Source organism: Taeniopygia guttata, chromosome 1A (genome assembly GCF_048771995.1).
Source record: "Taeniopygia guttata chromosome 1A, bTaeGut7.mat, whole genome shotgun sequence".
Lineage (NCBI taxonomy): Eukaryota > Metazoa > Chordata > Aves > Passeriformes > Estrildidae > Taeniopygia > Taeniopygia guttata.
Window position 1 is genome coordinate 32511642 of NC_133025.1, and position 19817 is coordinate 32531458.

The 19817-nt window shown below is 39.5% G+C and overlaps 1 protein-coding gene across 6 annotated transcripts in view; it reads left to right on the forward strand.

The window, feature by feature from the left end:
- RASSF3 (Ras association domain family member 3) overlaps positions 1–19817 on the forward strand; it is a 102648-nt gene extending 82831 nt beyond the window's left edge. For 4 of the 6 annotated variants that reach the window (XM_041711940.2, XM_072922749.1, XM_030259000.4 and 1 more), the window contains 4 exons: positions 14848–14955; positions 16464–16731; positions 17801–17916; positions 18285–18820. In XM_041711940.2, the coding sequence (XP_041567874.2) occupies positions 14848–14955; positions 16464–16731; positions 17801–17916; positions 18285–18434 (642 nt within the window). In that variant the 3' untranslated portion in view covers positions 18435–18820. Of the gene's footprint in view, positions 1–14847; positions 14956–16463; positions 16732–17800; positions 17917–18284 lie in introns of all 6 variants that reach the window. The other 2 variants (XM_030259018.4, XM_030259011.4) reach the window with 1 other exon arrangement.

The window sequence follows — 19817 nt, forward strand, 5'->3', positions numbered from 1 at the left end:
AACTGGAGCAGTCAGATCTGGAAGACCTTGTAATGTTAGAAAAGTTAATGTGAGAATCAATATTCCAGTGCCAGCATTCCTGATAACTTGGTATTTCAAAACATCCTATTAAATAGATGTATGGGACTCAGTGTAAACTGGAACGCAAGAGTGCTGAGGTTATGGGTGCAGGGATAATGTTTGCTTTTTCTGTGTAATGTTTAGAAGAGGTTTGCTAAGCCTACTGTTTACAACTGATTTGCGAAATATTCCCAGGAATGTACAGTTGTGCTGGCAAATTATTCTCCTAACCAGTAGTAGTTTGCAAAGAGATCCCAGAGGGAGTAGGAATGTAGTTATGACCAGTCCTAATACACAGGAGTGTGTTTGATGCTCACTGTTAATGGGCAAGTCACTGCAAATGGCTGGCATTCCCATGCCTACCAGCAGGGAGCCTCTCTCCACCCACCATCTATGGCAGTCAGTTGGTCATCTACCTATTATCTATTATTAATTTATTGAAGAATCTGCTTCTGCAGTGAAGCTTATTCTGTTAAGTGTTTCATTGACAACATTTGAACTAGCTAAAACAACAGCATGACCCCCTGGTGATACTCCATCTGCCAGTTCACATGCATATGAATTCCCTTCAAAGCATTTAGAGATCAGGTTGGACACAGGTGTTCTGGTAGGCAGGAAAAACAGATAGTGATGGCTGTGGTCTCCCAAGGCGTGCCAAGCAGGAGAGGAGGGGTAGCAGGGTTAGTCCTGTTGGAAAAAGTAGGTTTCCTGCCCAGCTTAATCCTTTATGTCTTGGAGCGTGGATTTGGGACTCTGGTGGCAGGAGAACACAGTGCAGAGTCTGCACATTGTCTGCCCTCCTGTCAGAAGCAGAGGCTGCTTTGGAAAGCCTCATCCCAGAGCAGGCTTTTTGGCTAGCCTGTGTATGGGCTGGGTTAGTGCCATGTATCTGTATGGGAAGGTGGCTGGATGCAGGTGTGCTTAATTTCTAACATAATTATGTGGCCATGTAAAACTGCTTAGGAGTACAAAAAACTGAGAGCATTTTCTCCTTATGTTACCAGTAATATCAAGATGTTGCTGGTTGTGATCACTCTTTCCTCAGGGTACAACTAGATGACTTCTGACTCACTAGAAATGTGGTATTTCCTAGTCTGCTTAAACCTATAAGATGTTTGAGAGTCTTGTTAATTTTTCAATAATGTAAATTAGTTAGATGTACGAGATTGAGAAATGGCAAACAAAATGCACCTTTACTGAAGTAAAACTGGAAGATGTGGTGGCACCTCAAGTTGTATACCCCACAGCTTTATCTTTTCTTAGGATCACAAAGGATCTACCCTTTTGTAGTTTGCTTGTTTAGATTGTCTGTGCTCTTTTTCTGAAATGCTGAAAAGCTCTAGCTAGCTTCTTCCCACTTTGCATCGTAAAAACTATTTGTTCAAAAGCATGTAGTAAGCTCCCTTTGTTCTTTGTGTTTCTATACTTTGATGTTGCCATGCCATTTTTTCTGAAAAGTTGCCATTCCTGAATATATGCTTATGTTGGCATTAGTGTGTGTCACCTTAGTCAGCCTATGTAAGTAACTAGCTTGATTTTTGTTAATTTTTACTAATTAATAAATGAAGAATCCTGCTGATTTCATTAGGATTGCCTGATGAGTGGTCCTACTGATCAAAGACTGTGCTCTGCCATTTTGAGATAGCTTTCTTATACTCGGGGTGCCATGTAGTTTTTATGTAAGAGTGAGGCTTACTACTATGCTACTGTACCTTCCGACATTCCTAATGTGGGACAGAAGTGATTGGATGCTAAATTAATGCCTCCTGAACACCCTCTGCATTGTTCTGTTGTCCTTGGTTTCCAGTTCTGCTCCTTGTGTTATAATATGGTAGTGTTTGCTAGGGTGCTGCATGGGGGAAGCACCTATGTGTTCTTCTCCCCATTCCCTACCCCTTGCAGCCAGGCATTGCAGAATAACTTTTTGTGTGAACCCACAATGTTTGTCGATTTGAAGAGTTTTTGCTATCACATTATGCAAAAGACATACTGGTAGAAAATTGGCTGAATTTCAGTGTTCTGGCAAAATTGCCTGTACAGGTTTGGAGCAAAAGAAGTACCAATACTTCAATTAATTACATGGCTTGCTTGAGGTAGAAGCTGAGACCCTTCACATGTGGCAATTAGAGAGGTCTTGTTAGTGGACCTGTATTATTTATGCTCAGTGGAAGAGTGGATGTGAACTGACTGGTCTGATTACAGGTTAATGCTTTTGTCTGTGTCAAAAGTTCCAGATATATTCTTAATTTTTCCAGCTCTCAAAAAGACTCCCCTTGACTTTACAGTTTTAAGTGTGATGTGTATATTTGTAAGCTAAGAATGGCTCCTGTGATCTATAAACTTCTAATAAGATAAGATAGAGGTATAACTTAATAACTTAACAACTGTAAGTTTAAAGACCTAGGCAAATAATGCTGTGTTCCCAGCTGGGTGATGTGGGGGTTTTTTTGCTTTGTTTTTGGTTTTTTTTTGGTTTTGTTTTGTTTTGGGGGTTTTTGTTTGTTTTTTAAAATTTTCTATTTTTATCTCCTTTTAAAATGGTATTGATACCTGGTTGCATGCTTCATTTTATTGGCTTAAACCATGAGTTCTCTGTGTTTTCTGTTAAAGTACAGGAAATGTTAACAAAACATTTCCAATACTTCTATTAAAAGGCAGTGATTTTGCTTTGCAGAATTTATTGCTTATTTGAGGAAATTGTGATTGTACTGGTTGCAGCTTATTTGATGCTTGCCTGTAAGGTGGCCCATCCTTTTCAATGTGTTCTGTCTTCTGAGTGTTTTCTCAGAGGGTGTGGTGGTACTGATTATCCTTATTATCTCTAAAAAGGATTTTTTTAAATGAAAAATTCTGCTAGACTCCTTTGCTTCCACCTGAAATGCCTATCAGCTTTAGCAGATCTCATACCTTCATATGCTTCATAATTACATTTCCTGAAGCAGAAGTCAGGCTTAAGGAAAGGTGGAGTAGCAGCAGCGCTTCCTTGTGCCTGTAACATCCTGCCCATAAAAGCAGGGAAATAGCTGTTTGGAAAGGAAAAAGGAACAACTTTTTGAACTTTATGTTGTAAAGTCAACACATTCTCCCATTTGCTCCTTAAGAACAAAGCATGGAATCATTTTCCCCCTTCTCTGGTTTCCTGGTGGCCATTCTCCAGCATGGCCAAATAACTTGTGTTTGGAGTTGGGCCATAGCATCAGGTTTTAAGCAAGATAGATGCTTCTATCTGTTCTCCAGTGCAGCCTAATTGCTGTTCTCCTGACCTTTCCTCAGATGGAGGGATGGTTTATCCACCTTTTCCTGTGGGATATTCATTAACCATATTCTCAAGTCTTCTGTTCACACCTGCCTTGAACGCTTACCAGTTGTGGCCTCCTACTCTGTTCTGTCTCCACTGTGTGTTGATCTAAATAGAACTGCTATCACTCCACTCTTTTGTTGATGTTATTAAAAAAAATAAATGCTTGAGTGTAACAACTGTCCTGCAATTCTAAACCGGTTCACTACGACAGAATGGTCTGCCCAGATACAGAAACTGTGGGTTGATGAGAAGGGAGCAGCATGCTCACATGAGCACTGGAGATGTTAGTGGTGTAAACTGTCTGCTGATAGATGGCACCAGGCTAGCACAGTGTTTGGGTAACCTGGGACTTGTGCCACGAGGTGTTTATTGCACGGTAGGTAATTCTCCCATGCTGTAGACTTAATTAATGCTTATGTTATCTGTGGCCTTTTTTTTTTAACTGTGCAAAAATAAAACAAAATCCTGGCTTTCCCTTGCTAGTTCTTCTGTTTTCAGTTTGTTTATTCTGTTCTTTTTCACCTGTAAAAAGAAAAAAAAAACCCACCTTATTCATCCTATTTAAGCAAGGAGCCTCCTAGATTTGTGGAAGTAATCTGCTGGCTGGTAGTGATTCTGTTACTGGATGAGGACTGTGACAACTTACATTGGTTTCTCAGACAGTGGTAGCATGTAGCAGAGAAGCGGGCATATGGCTGAAAGCAGCCCTCTTTTAAATTGTCTCAGCATTGTAGGCACCTGAATTAATTTGTAAGAAATGAATGTGTTTGTAAGAAATGTTGTGTGTATATATTCTGGAAAACAAATTCATACTGAAATTGAGCAACAAGTGTATTTTTGCAAAAAGGGTTGAAACACAAGTTAGTGGCAGTTTTCAGTTTTTGCAGTGGTAATAGTATGGTTTGCCTTTCTTTTTAGAAAATATAGGAGTTTTGGAGAAACTTGTCCTTTTGTCAGTTTCACTCTGCTTGCAACTGAATTGCCTGGTAGCCTTAAATGTGTGTGTGATAGATAAAATCCAGGTGGCAGAAAAACAAGAGAAGCAGGTTATCATTACCATGCTGATGAGTTTATTCAAGGCATAATAGTCCTGACTCCGTTGGTTGGTTTCCTCACGGTGCAGAGATCTGAGGATTGAGTACCATCTTAGCAGTGTGATCTTGAGGTCACTAGGACATGAGCTTTGGTGGGTGGTGGCATGGGGCTGGATGGCTGGGGTCCAGCAGCCAACTGCCTTTACCAGTTTGTTCTCAGCTGGGCTGTGAATGCTCTACTGCATCCCTCATCCACAAGATGAGAGGAATAACTTAAAATAGGGAGTTTCAGCAAAGAGTCCAAGAGTGGTCCAAGCCTTTTATTTTCCTTCTTACTGGAACAGCAATCGTATCTGAGCTCTGAAGTCTTGATGTCAAACTGGAATTCCAGTCAAATTGAATGAAGTTGGAGAAAGAGATGAAAAGTTCCTGTCTGCTGCAGCCTTGAGATAATTGCCTAAGGGGTTCTGATTTTTTTTTCCCAACATTTGACTTCTTAAGGCTGAAGATACAAAATAGAGGTAAAATCCTATCATTAAGGTCAATGTAAGTTTACACTACAGTAGTACATGGTTACCTAGTTTGCCCCCATCCATTTTTCTTTCTTGAATTTTTGCCAGATCAGTTAAGCAGTAGTAGGTAAAGCTAATGATTATAGTATGCTGGTTTAAAAATGTCTTTTGGGTACCATCTGATTTTTAATAAAATGTGATAATTAAAAGCCTATAGCAAAGGGTACAGTCATTACAGTTTTAAGTGCTAATGAAATCTGCCGTGTGATATAAATTTTCTAGAGCATGAAAGAAGGAGGAAGCTTTTGTGCAGGCCAGGCAGCAGGGGTGCGTCCTTTTGTTTGCACTGTGAAATACCTAATTTGGATGTCTCTTTGAAGAGACTGGTTTTTAATATTTCTGTGGAAGTTGTGTAGAGACTTAATTGCACAAACTGCTGTGATAGAGGTCGTATTGGTGTAAAAATATTTCCTATGTACTTATTTCATGAAAACCTAACTTGTTTTAAACTAGAGCCAGTCAGTGTAGACTATTAAATTTTGGATGGAGTTAGTTTTTAGCTCTGTTTTTGTATATATATAAAGCAGCAGTTACATGAGTTGACTGTAAATGCATGTGATGGTTTTACTGTGATCATATTTAACATACTAAGAAGATGCTTCTGCTACTTTGGCTTAGAGGTTGTGTATATTACTGAAGATACCAGTGATTGCTTACAAGTTTGAGCATTCTCTCAGTCTGCCAAGGTTATTGTTACAAGTTTTTGAGGCCTTTAAAGAGCAGACTTCATTTGAAAAAGATAGTTGTACTTCCTTAATTTTGTGGGAGTTTGAGATGCATGTATGGTAGAGGAGGACATTTTCCCTTCAGAAGAGTTTCAAATGTGAGATCAGCATCAGGATGATAAAGACAATAACAGTAACTTTTTGAATTTGAAGAACTGTATGTTCTTCAAAGTACTACATCCTCCCCATAACCCTCACATTTCTATGAGAAGACCGTTCATATTTCTGAATATTTTTTCACTGTAGTGTCTATGATAAGGGAAAACTGTCAGGGTTGTTCTATATCCGAAGAGCCACTATGTGATATTTCCTAGGTTAGAATTGTTAGTCTGCATTTTTGAGGTTTGTGTTTTTCCTTTTAAGTGGAACAAATCCAAACAAAAATTACTTGGTTGGTGGGACTGTTGTGATCATGTACAGGCTCACTATTTCTGTCTGACACCAGCCCTAAGGCTTGGCCTGGTTATGAAGTCCTTGTCTTTTCTCAGCGCAGGCAGGTTTTAAAAGTAATTTGGTGACACAATCTTAGAACTACCCTACCAAACCCAAGAAGGGAATGTTGCTCTAAAGATAAAATGGTGTTTGACACACTTGGCAAAAGCTGGCATATCACCCAGCTTCTGCTGAGACAAGGCGCACAACTGAGCTTGCTTCAGACTGCAAAGTGCCGGCTGTAAGTACAGGGAGAAAACTATGCCTTGGCCTGGCGTGGGGCTCGATTCCCCAGGAATGACTGGTTGGTTTCCAGTGTCAGCTTTAAAGTAAACTGTAGAGAGTTGCATTTGAAGACCTGGGAGGTTGTCATTGTAAACAACGTCTTCCTGGCTTCTGTTGGATGGAACATGATGGATTCTTGCATTGTAGAGTCGTATGCAAATACTGTGGTGTAATAACCCAGAGCCCTAATGTTGCTTAGTTGTTTGGTCTCTACTTGTATTAGTACCCTGGGCTTCAGACCATACTTAACTTTCAAGATATACTAAGTAGTTTTCAATACAATATCCTGTATAAGCTTGTTTCCTAATGATCTTTTAAAACCTTGATTTTGTTGTACTGGTCACAGAGGCTGGTAATCCATTTTAGTTCATTAAACACCTTATGTGCTTAAATAGCCAGCAGTTAAAATTCACACTTTCTGAAGAGGAGACCTGAAGGAAGTGATTTACTGTGATCTTACATCTAGTTTTAGTGAAATTTGCAAAACTGAAACGGCTGTTAAATGTTATTTAAATAATGTAATATATTTCTTTTAAAATGTGACATAGTATGGAGTGGGAAAAATTTACAAATCTGTGTAAAGTCTGTTGTGTCTTTAGGGACAAAATATAATGCTAAGCCTGAGTTGCTATTATTTGTACAGTTGGTTTTCACTTTAAACAGACGACTGCTTTTTGAAACTGGGTTGCATGCCAGTAGTTAAAGTACAACCATGTAGGGTACGACAGGGTTTGTAACTAGGGGTTTTCAGAGGTGATGTCATGATGAACTTAAATGAAACTGTAGCAACGATGTTAATGTCACCAACAAATATATTCCATTTTCTAGCCTTCCTTTCACAATGCCTGAATATGAATTGTGTTTATATTAGTTCTGTTTGAAGGAAAATAATTTGGTAAAAGGAATAAAGGGAAGTTACAACTTTTGTTTTGTTTCTCTGCTGCTTAAAAATACTCACCATATAAACATTTGAGTGTTTACATCAGAGGGGGCAGATGGAGTCATGATGTTTTACTTTGTCATTCATTGCTTTCATTAGCATGCCAAACCACATGGTGATACTTGGTAAAAACTGCAAATAGTCAGAAAGTAACAAGTATTTATTAACTGTAATGCCTGTGCCTCGTAAAATTATGATAAAATTATAAACTGTGGTGTTGCATGGGGATTTCTGTTACCACTATGAAAGGGAGACCACATTGCATCATGGATAAAAGTAAAGATTTGTTGTAGACCTGTAGCATACAGATCAATAAACAAAGAGTATCTAACAAGTTCTGATACAGGTCTGGTCCCCACATTCCATTTTTGTGGTTAGTCACCCTGCTGTAAAATGGTTGAGAGGATGGAGCAAATACCTTAGAAAAGACTAAGGAGTTCAAGGCTCCTCACTTTGCAGAGGAGAAAAAGCGGGTGTGTGACTGTGGTTTACAAAATCACAAAGGTGATAGAAAAGCTGAAGGTGAAACTTGGCTTTACAAGGTCTTGCCATATTAGGATTAAAGAGCATTCAGTGTTTTTAACAGAAGTTTTCTTCTATCTCAATAGGAGATCAGATGGCAGTACCTCTTCACAGTGCAGTGATGAATTTGTGGACCTTGCCACAGGAGGTGTAGAGACAGGCAGTGTTGGCAGTGCATAGGCACCAGGCCCATAAATGGATGCCTAACAGACTTGGAAGGGAGGTGCCCTCTGAATTCCTGCTTCCACACTTGTGGATGCCAGCAGAGAGGCTGCAGAAAAAATTGCTCACATGCTTGCTCGAAATAGCCTTTGTTTTTGCTGCTTTTGAAGGCAGAATATCAGCCTGGATGCCCTGTACACCTGACCTGGGAGGGTGCCACTTCTCTTGCTCTGTCAGGAGAACACGTGGGCTGTTCTTGAACTCTCTCTGGCTGTCAGGATGATTGTTCAAACTCATGTCAGCCAAACCTGCTTAGAAAAACAAAATCCTTTCCTAAAAAAGAGACTGCTTCCTTGCTCTGGTTGCCGCTGTGAGAATTGGATCTCCCTGGCTGCAGAAAGCAAAAGGCACTACAGGAAGATTCTGCCCACATCCATCCTGTCAGAAAAGTTCCTCTTTCCCTGACCCAGAGAGCAATCTCATCTTGTTCAGGAGAGGGCAACCATTTCAAGATTCAGCTATGTGATAAGGTCAGTGCTTGGAGATATTTGGAGGTTAGTGTTTCTTGGCCGCACTGCCCCCAGTTAGTCTTTTTCACACCTTTTTGCCTACTGGTGTCTCTGACTGGCTGTGTCTCTGCTTGGTGAGTCTCAGGGTTTCAGATGAAGGAAGAGCACATATCTGGAGTTCAGGCTTGCCCCAGGATAGAAGGAGAAATTACTGTCACTGGGAAAGCTGCTATGCTCTCAGGAGAGTTAGGATGAGGGAGAAGTAAGATGCTTGTTTCAAAATAATTTAATTGCAAAGTTTTAGCTTCTTTCTTTCCTGTAAGAGTGCTGGCAGGCTGTAGGAAGGGCTGTTCTTGCTTGTAGGAGTAACAACTGAGATCAGAATTCCATTTACTTTGTTTCCTGTATGCTCTGTTTTGCTTTTTTTGTTGTAGGGTAGCACAGTTACTTAAATCCTTTCTTTAATGCAAATGTGATATAAGTAGGATTGCACTGGCTGTAATTTTTATGACTAAACAAGAATATCTTTTTTAACATAGATTAGGCTGAATTTCTCATTTTCAAACCTTCAGTGTTTTATTTTAAAAAAGTATTTCTGGCCACAGTTTACAGCAAGATCATGACATCTTCATTCATCTGACTTAATCATGGTCACAGTATGTGTGGGATTAATGTGAAACATGAGAGCTGATATAGGGACTGATGTGTCTTAATAGATTGCTTGAGTTCCCACAGGTCTCTGGTTCTTCAGATTTCTCATAAAAATGCTTTATGTATGTTTCTGGGATAGGAACAGGAAAGGTTAAACAACCTTTTATCCATTATATTTTCCTCTGTCTTTCAAGCTGAGGAGCTTGGTTCCTCGTTCCTGAAGAGATGCTAATTTCTTGAAGTTTTGTGAAAATAGCAGGTTGGATGGAAGAGAGAGACCTTCTTGTATCTCTCCATATATAGAGGGCTGCAGTAGCAGTTTGGGGAAGCACGGCATTTGACTCAAGGCAAGGATCCTGAGGATGCAGGCTTCATGGGTTTGGATTTTTCTTTCTTTGTGAAACTCTTTCTTAGCCTCATCCCATAGCAGCCTGTAGCTGTTGAGTTTATTAGTGCTTTATTACTGCATTCAGGACTAGCGTTGGCAGCAACCGTGAGACTTAGACTTCCATAAAGCCCCTGATGTGATGTGATTCCTTTTTTTTTTGGGACCACAAGTTGATTTGCAGTTCACTTTAATTGTAATTTGTGCAGTTTTAGTTGTGTTTCTTGAGGATTCATGCTGAGCTAGTCTCATCTAGGGCTTTGCACTCAGCATAAATGTTACAAAGAGAGTGCTGCTTCTCTAAACATCTGTGCTACAATAAATGAGATGAGCATGGGGGGTGCAGGCGATAAAGAAAAAAATGTTCTGCTCTTTTTATTGTGAGGAAGCTCAACTGTGAAGAGGCATTGCATCATGAGCTCTAATGAAAGACCAGCTATTCCCCTTGGGAAAATGAAAGCACTTGCCTCATTTCCCTCTTACTGGCAGCTGTTGCTTAGGAATTTTGTTTGAGAATGAAATGCTGCTTTGGTTGACTTGAGAAATGCCTTTAATACAAATGGCTGCCAGTGGTGTGCACTGTAGGTGTTGTGAAGGACAGAATGATTTTTAAAAAAATTAATAGCTCAGACTAGAAAATTAGTGGTTTAGACCCAAATACATAATCTGCGTGAGTTCTGGTGTATTCAGCCATGTCCTTGAGACTGGTTTTTGTCTTTCCCATCTGTGCTGATCTGAGGAAGTGGTAAGATCACATCAACATCAGGGAGTGGAAGGAGACCAGGAGCTCTGATGAGGAAAACATTTAATTGGGCTGGGAGGAGAAAGGGGTGTTGATGTGGCAGACATTACTGAGAATATAATTTGGTTAAGTGATGGAAGAGAACTTAGCTCAGGTTCTATTCTATACATTTTATTTAATTTTTACAAAAAAATAGCATGGAAATGTTTGTGCATTGTTTTATAGAGAAAGATCATTTTTTGAGCACTAGCACCCAGAAGTGATATTGTTAAGTCTGGCAACATCTAGGTCTTGGCTGATGGAAGAAGACACAGTGTGAACCGCTCTGCTGGTTGTGCTCATACTTCACTCTGCTGCTGTGACATACACAAGGATCTTTGGTTAGGAAACTCATCACCAGGCCTGACTTTTGAAGAAAGGCAGTTTCCCAAATCCCTGCACCGTTGTGAGGTGTGTGCTGGGTATCTTGTAGGGCGTCAGAGATGAATCAGCTGCATCTGAACCAGCCTGGAGATGAATCATGCTCCCCTGTGCCTGAGCAGTGCACTGGCTTCGAGGAGCTGTGCCCAGTCTCACCTCCAAAATGCTCTTGCTCCTTTGTTTAAAACAGCTGCCTTTGGAGCAATTGCTTTCCCTGAGCAGGTGTGGCTTCAACCATTTGGCGGCCATTTCAAGAGCAAGATGTCAGAAGCACATTGTAAACCATGGTAGACATGATTGAAGTACTGCTGTTGTATTGGATGACTCAAGGTCTTCACAGGTAATAAATTTACGTGCTGAGATAACCAGGTGGAATTTGATCTGTTAGACAGAAGCAGAGTTAGCAGGGATAGCTTTTCTTTTAGTGGGCCCTGTTACGAAGGGCCTGCTATTTCCTTTGGGAAATGAGTTTGTCTAGTCTTCCTCAACCCACCTAAGTATGGTGGTCAGACTTACTTATTTTAACTTCTAACATGGCTAGCAAAACTGTATGGCAAAATTTAGGTGCCAGTTTATACTGAGAGCAATTCAGGCCCAGGAAAGTTGTGGGGAAGAGCCAGGGAAAAAAAAAAACCTGTATAACATCTTGTTAGCTCCTCTTTGTATGTTGGCTAAGTATAATTAGGAAAATTAAAAGACACAGGTGCCTCAAATCTGTGTATTCTGCTTAATGACATTCAGTGGGAGCAGCTGACCCAGTGAATCATGGTGGGCTGAGGTTTTCTTGTTCAATAAACCCAGTGAGCTGTTCCTTTGTTGGCTTTCTGTTGGCAGCAGTCATGTGGGATTTACTGTCTCTGCAGTTTGTGTGACAGCAATGTGATTTTCTGTAAGTCCTGGTGTGGAGCTAGTGAGGAGGTTTTGTTTGCTTGGTTGAAGTTGTACCCTGATGAATTAGTTGGGGTGTTCTGAGCTTTTTGTTTGGTTGCAGGATGGTATCACCAGATCAATTCATGAAGATCTTGGTCTTAAGTTTCCAGTGGCATCGAGTTACTTCCTCTCCTGGGACACATCTTTACTTTTCACTGCCTGTGGTCTTGATAGTGAAAGATGGAGGAGTAGGGTGAAAGTGATGACTGAAGTAAACAGCATTTCTGCCTATTATGTATTGTGTTTTTATTGAATGATTTTGGGTCCATTTGTTTGATTTAATCCCAGTAGTCCTGTTTGCATTCAGTTCAGAGATTTGCTATGAACTACATGCTGTTGAAATTAATTAAGGCACAGGCTTTGGTTGTTTAGAAGATTTGTTGGCAGAACGCTCACTACAAAAGGAGGCAATCCCCGCTTTTGTGTAAACACACAGATGTGTTTCTCGTGGGCTTCATTAAGCTTTGCCAAACTTGTCTGGCCTCTAGTGCTAGTGCAAGAAGGCAGAAATTCCTGTGGTATGCTCAAGTATGGAATCATGTCTCACTCATTTGAGGGAATGACAGCTGTCCCAGTGATGCCTCATGGCCCACGGCTCTTTAGTGGAGCTGCACCTGGGAAGGCTGACTACAAGAGCATCACCAGGGCTAGTCTGTGGGAAATCTGCTGGCTTGAATGCTGGGCTTTGATGCTGTGCTTGGATTTTGCTTGTCATGCCTGCTTCCATGGTGATCCCCAGGGTTAGAGTGATCTTGTGGGGTGGTGTCTTTTCTAACCAGATCAAATTTCTGTCATACTGGGAGAACAGTATGAAAACTCTTCTATGTGAAAATAGGAGAAAGTTTCTTGCTGTCTATTCATACCTACCAATTCACCAAGGTTTATTTCCTTGTCCTTTTTTTTTTTCTTCGTAATAATGCATACAGATAATTTCCTAGATGTCAGCCTTGTGAATTTTGCCCTGTGCCATTGCCATTAAAGGCAATAGGTTCTTTTTGTCATGTACAGTTATTAAAAGTCGTTTTTGTGGATTTAGACCTTGAGGGCCACAGAAGTTAACGTGGAGTGGTTGTTTGATTGTTTGTTTTTTCTTAAACATGTTTCAACATAAGAAAGGTGAGGTTTTTTCCTCTTTCCTAGTTAGTGTTTTTGCTTAATAATAGCAAATGTTGTGGGTGACTTCAGTAATCCTGGTGACTGTTCCAGCAGGGTAGGTACCTGTTTGAACAATCAGCAATGAATTAATAATAAGCATTAAAGCTGAGGTGTCCAGTATTGGAATTTTAGTATCAATATTGTTAGTAGATTGGAGAGGCATGAATTCCACAATGTGCTTGTTGTCTCTGAGGTGAGTCTTGGCTGGTATCCATGTGAAGAAGGTTGTCTGCACTTACACCGACAGGGAACATTGCAAGTTAAAGTGTGGATTCTTGAAATGTGTCATATAGCTATCAGATAGAGGCCTGTAGTCCGTTTACTGTCCCTTTAGCATCCACTTTTCTTCCTTTGTGTCCGTTTTGTTTGCCCCCAGATTGAACACTATAAAGCTGAACGAGCCTTTGGGGAGATGAAGTGGGCAGTTTAAATTAAGCTGTCTGTCTTTATTATTTGGGGCAGAGGGAAGATGAAAAACAGAAGGGCAAGAAGGTTACATTTCTCTAGGGAGAATAGAGACTTGAATTCTAAAAACATTTGGTAATTTGGTATTTGTAATATAGTAGGTGGGGTCTGGCAACTGTGCAAAATGCTACACAATCTTAGAGTTGTGCTTAAAGAACTAATAGCACAGTGGTCTTTTACTGGTGTACTTTTTTTGCCTCAGTTTCCTGACCTTGAAATAAAGGTATGTTCTCAATGTTACGCAGGAAATCGGTATCTGAGCCCAGATCAGAATTCAAGGTTTCTGGCTTCAAGTTCTCCATTCAGACCATACCTTTCTTTTTATAGCTATGGGAAAAAGTCTGCCTCCAGCATGTCATTTTATGAAATGCCATATAGGAAAAGCAAAACTAAGCCTAAAAGAGCTAAAAATAATTGTTTTTAAATTAGGAGACAGAAGAAATTCAGCAGATTCTTTCTGGCAAGTGAAATCTTACAATGCCACAGCAGATGTGCTCATCTTTGGGGTCGTGTCTCACAAACTGAAGTGCCTGCAAAAGTTGTGTGCTGAGTTGTGCTGAGTGGTGTCCAATAGAGTGGGATACCCAACAGGCCATTGCAGTCAGGGAAGCCCTTTCTTAGGATACATTACTTTGGAATGTATTTGTGAGGACAGATGGAACAGTGTCTTGGTTTGTCTGTAGGGTGAATGTGCTCAGGTGTTCTCTGAAAGCATCTTCAAAGCTTCTCCCTTTTCTAATTGAAGCCTTAAATCATCAAAGCTGAGAGCTGAAACTCTTACATACTATATAAGGCATTTGTGCCAGTGGTAGAAACTGGAGTGTATTTATAACACTGGTTTGCTGCTGCGGGAATACAGATTGGGAACAAATGTTTATTTGGAAAAAATCCAATTCCAGGGTCTTCTTTTACTGCTACACGTGAAATCCATAGCAACCTTGTAAAAGCAACTGTTGAAAAATCTTAATAGGGCCTTCCCCATGGAAAAAAAACATGCAATTGGTGTAACATTATGTATGTGGAGAGTTACTTCTGATGGTTTACGTAGTAGGCAGTGACCCTGTATATTACATTCTGTCTGTCACATTGGAATGCAGGGATGTGCCATTGTTGGCACATGCTGGGATTGTTGGGGTACTTGTTGGGATGTGCTGCTGTTTTCAGATGTACTCCTCGTTTGTTCAGTAATACCTATTATCCAAGTAATAGTTAACGAAATTTTTAAGTATTCTTAACAAGATGGCATAGCACTGACATGAGGAAATCAAGCCATAAAATGAGCTGAGCTGTTTTGCATACTACTGCAAAATATTTGAAGGAAAACAGTTGCCAGCAAAAGGGCACAGATTAATTTCGGTGTATTGATTAAACCATCTCCCTTCAGTCCCAGTGTTCTGTTTGATTTGCTTAATGTGTTAATCCTTTCTGTTGCTGCACAGCTAATTACTGTTATGTTGTGCCTCTGTGGAATAATTACCATTTGGACTAAGAATGTTTGTGTCCAGAATCATAATTTATTTTTTGTTGAGTTTTAAAACTGCTGTCTTGTTTTTGAAGGATGTTCAGAAGGAGAGAGAACCTCATGTTTATCTCAGTAAGGAAGAAGTTAAAGAGAAGATACAAAGCTATAATTCATCTGTCACTGATAAATTAAAGATGACCTTGGTAAGTTATGCATAGAATTCCTGTAATTTTTAATGTTAAGTTGTAACTTTGTAGTGCATTGTGACTTGTTTTATTCTCAGCATGTTACATATGAAACTCTCTCTGTTTAAATGATTTTCTAAGTGACCATTCCTTAGATTGGCAAGTCAAAACTCATGTCTGAAATGCTTTTTATCCCTGTAGCTCTTTTACATGGATCAAACCAAAGTGCTGTAAAAACAAACTGATGTAATTTGAAATGTGTTTAAGGTAAACTGTAAGCTCACACTAAGGTGTACATTTGTCATCATTTTCTTACAAATTCTGAAAATGCTCAAATGGTAAAAATGAAGGTATATTTTTCTTGTTTCTGCAGATAAATTTTTGTCAGATTTCTTTGATAAGGATGCTCAAGCAGTGATAAAAGTTAAAACATGAAGTATTTATTATAGGATACTTAACTTTCAGAGTAGTCATACATGTTTTCAGCATGAAGAGACTTTCTTCCCCCAAAAACCGTAGAAATTACAAACTGAAATACATAAGACTTCTCATTTCCAAGGATTATGAACCAGGTCTAACATTCAGTTCAGTCTACTCAAGACCATACTAACAAAATTCACATCTATCTCCTTAGCAAGCTGTTACTCAGTTGCTCTGCTGTCCAGATTTTCTAATACATGGCATATTCATGTGGGTATATATGGAAATCTTGAAATTCCTTATATCCTAAACCATATAAGTATGACTGTGTACTAAAAAGATATTTGTTATGTGTTTGTATGTGGATCAGGACTTAGTATGGCTAAAACCAGATAGTCAAAATTTTTCTAGCTCAGTAAGGTTTGATTTACTTCACTATTCTATCTTTCAAAAGCAACTGATATAAACAATATCAGATGTTAACTGGATTGGCATTTATTTTGGGGTTTTGCCTGTTTTTTAGGGGGGTTTTGTTTCGTTTTTTTTTTTGTTGTTTTCCGGGAGTTCTTTGCGTATTTTGGTTGGGATTTTTGATTTATTTGGAGTTTTTTGTTTTGTTTGTTTGTGGTTTTTTTTGTTAGTTAGGTTTTTTTTTTAACACGATTTGACCATCTAAATGCCTTAGACTAAGTTGACAAAGACTGCTAAAATGTGGGAGACAGTTTCTGTGTTTCTGCATTAAATCTGTTGATGAAGATGGGTGTTAGTGATCTTTTTCACTTCATAGTTCTCTCCTAAAGTGAAAACTTATTTCTGGTATGTTGTACCTTTTGCTTGATTAAGTCCGAATATACTTAGAATTCAACAGTTATTATTAAGAAAAAATTAATACTTAGTAGTTATTAATAAGAAAAATTAATATTGAGAAGGTATTCCAGAAAGAATAATTGAATTACCAAAACAATACCTTTCCTGTGAGATGTCATGTATTGCAGTGGTATTTAAATAGTGTTCACTGTGAGCATTTTCATGTAGTTGCTCCACTGTTGCGTCACAGGTGGTCATTGCTGATGATTTTAACAGCTCAAGCCTTTCTTTCATTGCAGAACGCGAATGGGATTTACACTGGCTTCATCAAAGTGCAGATGGAACTATGCAGACCCATCACTGTGCAGTCCTCCCAGAGCCAGGGGAGGTACACTCCCAGCAACCAGGAAACTGCTTTCTACTTGCCGGACGGCTGCGTGAACACCCTCCACATCAGCAGCACCAACACTGTTCGGGAAGTTATCGAGGCCTTGCTCAAGAAGTTCTTTGTGGCTGACAACCCTGCTAAGTTTGCACTTTATAAACGCTGTCACAAGGAAGATCAAGGTATAAGCTGAGCTTTTGGCATTTTGGTAGTGGAAGGGTTTGGGGAGGGAGTTGTGCTATAGTAATACTTGAAGTAAGCAAGTATTACTATAATAAATAAGCAAGTATTACTCAAATAAATGGGGGTGACAATCTTCCTACCTTGTCTTTTTTTCCATATGTAACGTAGCGTGGTAAGACAGTAAAAGGCTGGGGATATTTCAGGATAATTCATCCAAGACAAAGTCACCTGCTAAAACATTACATAGCTCTCCTGTGCTTTGCAGTCCATTTTATTTTATGCCCTTATCAGGTCCTAAATTTTAGCTGGCCTGCTATACTGCAGAGTTGTGAGATTAAGTTACAGGACGGGTTTTTAAAAAGATAAGCCATGGTGTCTGTGATGTATGAGGTACTGGAACTGGCAGACCGCTCTTGAGGTGGCGACCATGGGCACGTGTGTTGTGCTCACGTGTTAGTGCACGTGGCTGTCCCTGGGCACTGGCTATTGTTGGAGTTTGGTTTAAGTTGTGATGGAAATACCAGAAGATGGAAAAGGGGTTTTTTAGTGAAAGGTGCATTTTGCCAATGCTGTGTTCTTGCACTTAAAATCTGCCTTCCTTCCATGGACATTGAGAGCAGTTTCAGTAGTTCAGATGTTTCTGGCTGTCAGGCAAGCAGAGTTGTCTTTTAGACTTTGTGCCTGAAATTTTAGGTGGAGAAGGTATCAAAACAGTGATACACAGCTCTGATGTCATAAATGCTTAGATAGAGCAACAGATCTGTGTGTTGTATTTTTTTCTTGTGGGTTATTTTTTCCCCCCTGCCCTGCATGTACTGTGTTGACTGGAGGCCATTTCATTCCTGTGCAAAGGCAGTGTTGCACTGTCACCATCAGTCACCTGCTCAACTCCTCCCTAAAACTCACTGCTCAAAACCAGTATGTAGACTGATAGATAAACAGTGTGTAAATTTTGGCTGCGTGTGCATCTTTCTGAAATTTTTTTAGCATTAGCTAGCATTAGTCATTCCAAGTGTTTGAAACATTGTTGGTAAAGATGATAATTACTGTGGTTTCCTTCTCCTGCAGTTTATACCTGCAAGCTGTCAGACCGAGAACATCCCCTCTACCTGCGCTTGGTGGCAGGCCCCAAAACAGAAATGCTCAGTTTTGTTCTACGTGAGCATGAAACTGGAGAAGTCATGGTATGTCACATCCTCCTGGGTCAGTGTTGGTGTAACTTCATGGATGAATGGCCTTCTGTTTGAGCTGTGCTGACTGGGCAGATCATTTTTTGGAAGCAGACATTTTTCCCCCGTTAATTTCCTTTGTGCCTTCCGTAAACATTTCATTTGTGGTTAGACTGACCTGTTGTTACCTGCAGAAGAAAAAAGCTATTTAAAAGAGTAAAATATTTTCAGATGCCCTAAGATTTACAAGGAAGGTGCCTGATACTGTTTCAGTTGGAAATTGTCTACAGTGTCTGAGGTTTTGTTTGGAAATACTGTATATATAAAAGATTTGTGAATTTTCTGTTGCCCTCCTCCATTCTTTGCTCTCTTTGTCTTTCCAGTGGGAAGCTTTTAGTATTCCTGAACTGCAAAACTTCTTGCGCATACTGGACAAAGAGGAAAACGACCAGCTGCAGATCTTGAAGAACCGCTATGCAGCTTACAGGGTCAAGCTTGAAGAAGCCCTTCGTGGGGTGCTGAAACCTGGTTAAAAAGGGGCCAAAGGACACTCAGGAAAACGCGCACTACCAAATGTCAATAGAGCATGCCAAACCCAACGTACAAAGAGCAGCAGAGAGTAGTTTTCTTTGTTCAGAAGACTGTTTTGTGATGCCAGGGTAGACTTAGTTCCATAAGCCAGGTCACTTAGCATCTTGCACCCACAAGTAAGGGATTCTGCATGTTTGTACATCAGTTTGCAACCCTCTGTGTGCCTAGAGAATTTCCCAAGTTATCTTGGTGCAAGCTGTGAAACTGTAAGCAATTTCCTAGGATGCTATGAAATAATACCTTTGTTTTTCTCCTTTGCTGAATCTTTACAAGTAAGGATGTGCAAATTGATGGGTTAAAAAAATTATTAAAGCCATTTGGATGAGAATTAGTTAGAGCACTATCTTAGAGATGAAATTGATTTGCACTACCTTTCTGTTTTTGAATAGTTACTGTATAATTTGTTAGAGAGCTGTTATAGGTGGAAAGCTTATGAGATCCTGTGGTTTGTACTGTGAAATTGTGGAAAGCTTTTAAGTGGTCTTCGTGAAGAAAGTAAAGAGAAGGTTGAAAAGAAGGTAAGAGTTGGGGGAGAAGAACTCTAATAGCTGTCAGGAGGCTTTCAATGAAAATAGTATTTACACAGAGGAAAGTTGAAATACTAATTCTGCAAGGTTAAAGTTTTAGTATGTTTTAATATTGTGAATAAGTTTTATGGTTTTTAACTGTGTAAATCCACACTGGAAATGAAATAAAGATAATAGAAATAGTGGGAAGGAACGAGAAGCAAAAGCTAAGTAAAAATAGAAATGGAGCTAAACATACTGGTCCCTTTTGAAGAAGCTGATTCTATAAAGGCATATTCAGGGTTTGAAAAGTGTGGCAAACCTAAAAAGCTGCTTACTTGAATTCTGAAAAATGGTCCATGTCTCAGATAACTCTGTGAGAAATACCTGTCTAGCGAGGGTGCAGGCATAAGCTACAACTACAGATGCATTTGATCTTTATTGTAAGTCAGGTCTTCCTCTGGCCCAGTGATCCATTTTTAGGCTGGATAATCTTGAATTACCATATCTGACAGACAGAAATAGCTTCCTCTGCTTCTTTCTCTGTTAAAAGCTCATTCCGGCAAAGAAAGTAGAATTTCTTACTCACATTTCCAGCCCAGCAGAACATGAACGTTTATTGTCTGTTTTGGTGACTGAGCTTAGTAACTCTTGTTTTTAATAATTCAAAAGGTTTTTTTCCTTATTTTTTTTAAACTCTTAATTGAAAAACTGATTACCAAATTCTGCAGACTGCTGATTTACTTGATTTAAAAGTAGGAAAAATGTAGCAAGAAAACTTTTTACTTTAGTGTAAATATAGTTGTTGTTCTTTCAGAG